Source organism: Diachasma alloeum, unplaced genomic scaffold (assembly GCF_001412515.2).
Source record: "Diachasma alloeum isolate Michigan unplaced genomic scaffold, Dall2.0 Dall_scaffold_14401, whole genome shotgun sequence".
NCBI classification, from domain to species: Eukaryota; Metazoa; Arthropoda; class Insecta; order Hymenoptera; family Braconidae; genus Diachasma; species Diachasma alloeum.
This window is the reverse complement of record NW_021682715.1, coordinates 1-2,121: the sequence shown is the minus strand read 5'-3', so window position 1 is coordinate 2,121 and position 2,121 is coordinate 1. Positions and strand designations below refer to the sequence as shown.

Here is a 2,121-nt window from a genome sequence, read left to right as displayed (position 1 = left end):
CCTTGCTGGATTGCCATGAACACCATCCCACCGTCGGGACCCCTTGGTCCTGGTTCACCCCTGGGTCCTGGCACACCCATTAGTCCTTGTCCCTCCGCCCCTCTTTCTCCTCGTGGGCCTATTCGTCCTCGTGGGCCCATTTGTCCTTGCGGGCCCATTTGTCCTCGTGGACCCCTTTGTCCTCGTTGGCCCCTTGGTCCTGATGGGCCCCTTGGTCCAGGTAGACCCATTTCTCCTGGGACGCCCCTCAGTCCAGCTACACCCATTCCTCCTGGGAAGCCCCGTGGTCCTGGCTTTCCAACCCTTCCTCTCATGCCCCTTTGTCCTCGAGGCCCCTGGTCTCCTTTATCCCCACGAGGGCCCTGATGAGGCCTCAGGATCATCCTCACTGGTTCTCTATTTTTTTGTGCAACCTGCCTTATTCTTTGCTCTCCTCCCTCCTGCTCTCTTCCTTCTCGCTCACCACCCTGCTGCTGATCCTCTTGCTCTCCTCTCTCCTGCTCCCTTCTTTCCCGCTCACCACTCTCCTGTTGCTCCGCTTGGTTTTTTCCCTCCTCTCGTATTTCTGCCTCTGCCATTTCTCTCTGCTCATTCACTTCAGCCTGCGCGTCAATCTCCTTTCTGTTCATTTTTCTTTTATTAAACGATCTGAGAAGAATATCACGTGGGTTTTAATGCTCTGTTTCCCGCCCTTGTTACATAGTACAAAGCTTAGTAAGAAATATGAATTATATAATTACTTACCTTTGATAATATCCTGATCATATGATACGATGAGAAAAAACGCTTTGAAAAACAAGCGAAGATCAACAAGAGAGAATGATTAAGCACTAGATATGACCAGATTTTTGTGCCTGTGTATGTGTCTGTGTCTGTCAACCCAAACTTCCTTAGTCACCCGGAACCAACTTCATGATATTTACAATGTGGTCAGAGTTTCCTCTGCCATTTTGAATCTTCAAATGTCGGGTTCCACAATCCTCATGGTCTATCTTTAACTTTTAATAGTCAAAAATCCATTAAACCAATATTTATAGATCATTTTTCCCGTATTCTACGATTTTTTTTCACACTTTTGGTTAAGAGGAAAAAAACTCTTTCAGAAATATCCGTGCCGCGGTCCTGAACATTCGAGAACAAATTGATTATAATTTTTCGGTTATCCCTCAATTCTCGAAGAAGGATAGAGCCGAAATTTATCGTCACTCATTGAGTTCTCCCTGAAATTGTCAATTGTCAATGAAGAACTCCGTTAAAACTTCAGCGATGTTGTTTTAGTACATCAAAGTCGTTTTAGAAAATTAGATGTGTGAAAAATTCTATTGGAGGTGAAAATAACGCTGGAACTTCATATATCACAGAAAATTCTGCAAAACGCCATAATTACAAACACCATCAAGGCGAAAATTCCTCCATTCATTTGAAATATTTCGTACCGAATTCCACTGAATTTTCTGTGGAGAATTCCCGCTGTTTTTTATCGTCTTCGTTTCACTGAAATTTCAAGGAAGGTCGTCATTGACAATTAAGGGTTCAGGGGGAAAATTCAGTGAGAACTAGAAACTTCAATTTTATTTCTCCCTGAATAATTTGTGAAAAACAAAGACCCGGAGAGTTAAGTTCATTTTTTTCTGAGTCATTCTGGGTCGCGATACATATGAAATTAATTATTTAAAGGATTGAAAAACATAAAATTTCAGATCCCACAGAAAATCTAGGTTCGCTGCCCGGAAAATTAGTAGTGAACTGTTCATGGAATTTCATTTATTTTCCAACAGAGTTCATACATTGCCGCATGTCTACAAAGAGAAGTGACAAAGATGTTTATGGAAATCAGCGGTATGTGCCGAAAAATCTGTTACATTACTCTGAAAATAAGAAATGAGTTCCTACAAAAATGGCCATAATGTCTTGGAAAATTATTGAAGCCTCCGAAATTTGCAATTCTGCTGCTAACTAGAAATTACTGTTAAATCTCGCGATTTCCGTTTCTTAGGTTAACGAATTTCACTATGGCAAGTCACAGATGATGGAGGATTCAACTCCATAAAATTCATGGATAAATTGATCGGAATTTTCTGGTTACTCCTTAATTTTGAGGGAAGAGTGGAACTGAAACTT

The 2,121-nt window shown here is 41.7% G+C and overlaps 1 protein-coding gene across 1 annotated transcript; it reads right to left on the bottom strand.

The window, feature by feature from the left end:
- Positions 1 to 31: 31 nt before the first annotated feature.
- On the bottom strand, positions 32 to 629 carry LOC107047012 (collagen alpha-1(XI) chain-like; the record flags this gene model as incomplete). Its single annotated transcript, XM_015269738.1, has 1 exon — positions 32 to 629. A coding segment is annotated over exon 1 (598 nt), but the record flags the coding sequence as incomplete, so codon positions are not given.
- Between the last annotated feature and the right edge of the window lie 1,492 nt (positions 630 to 2,121).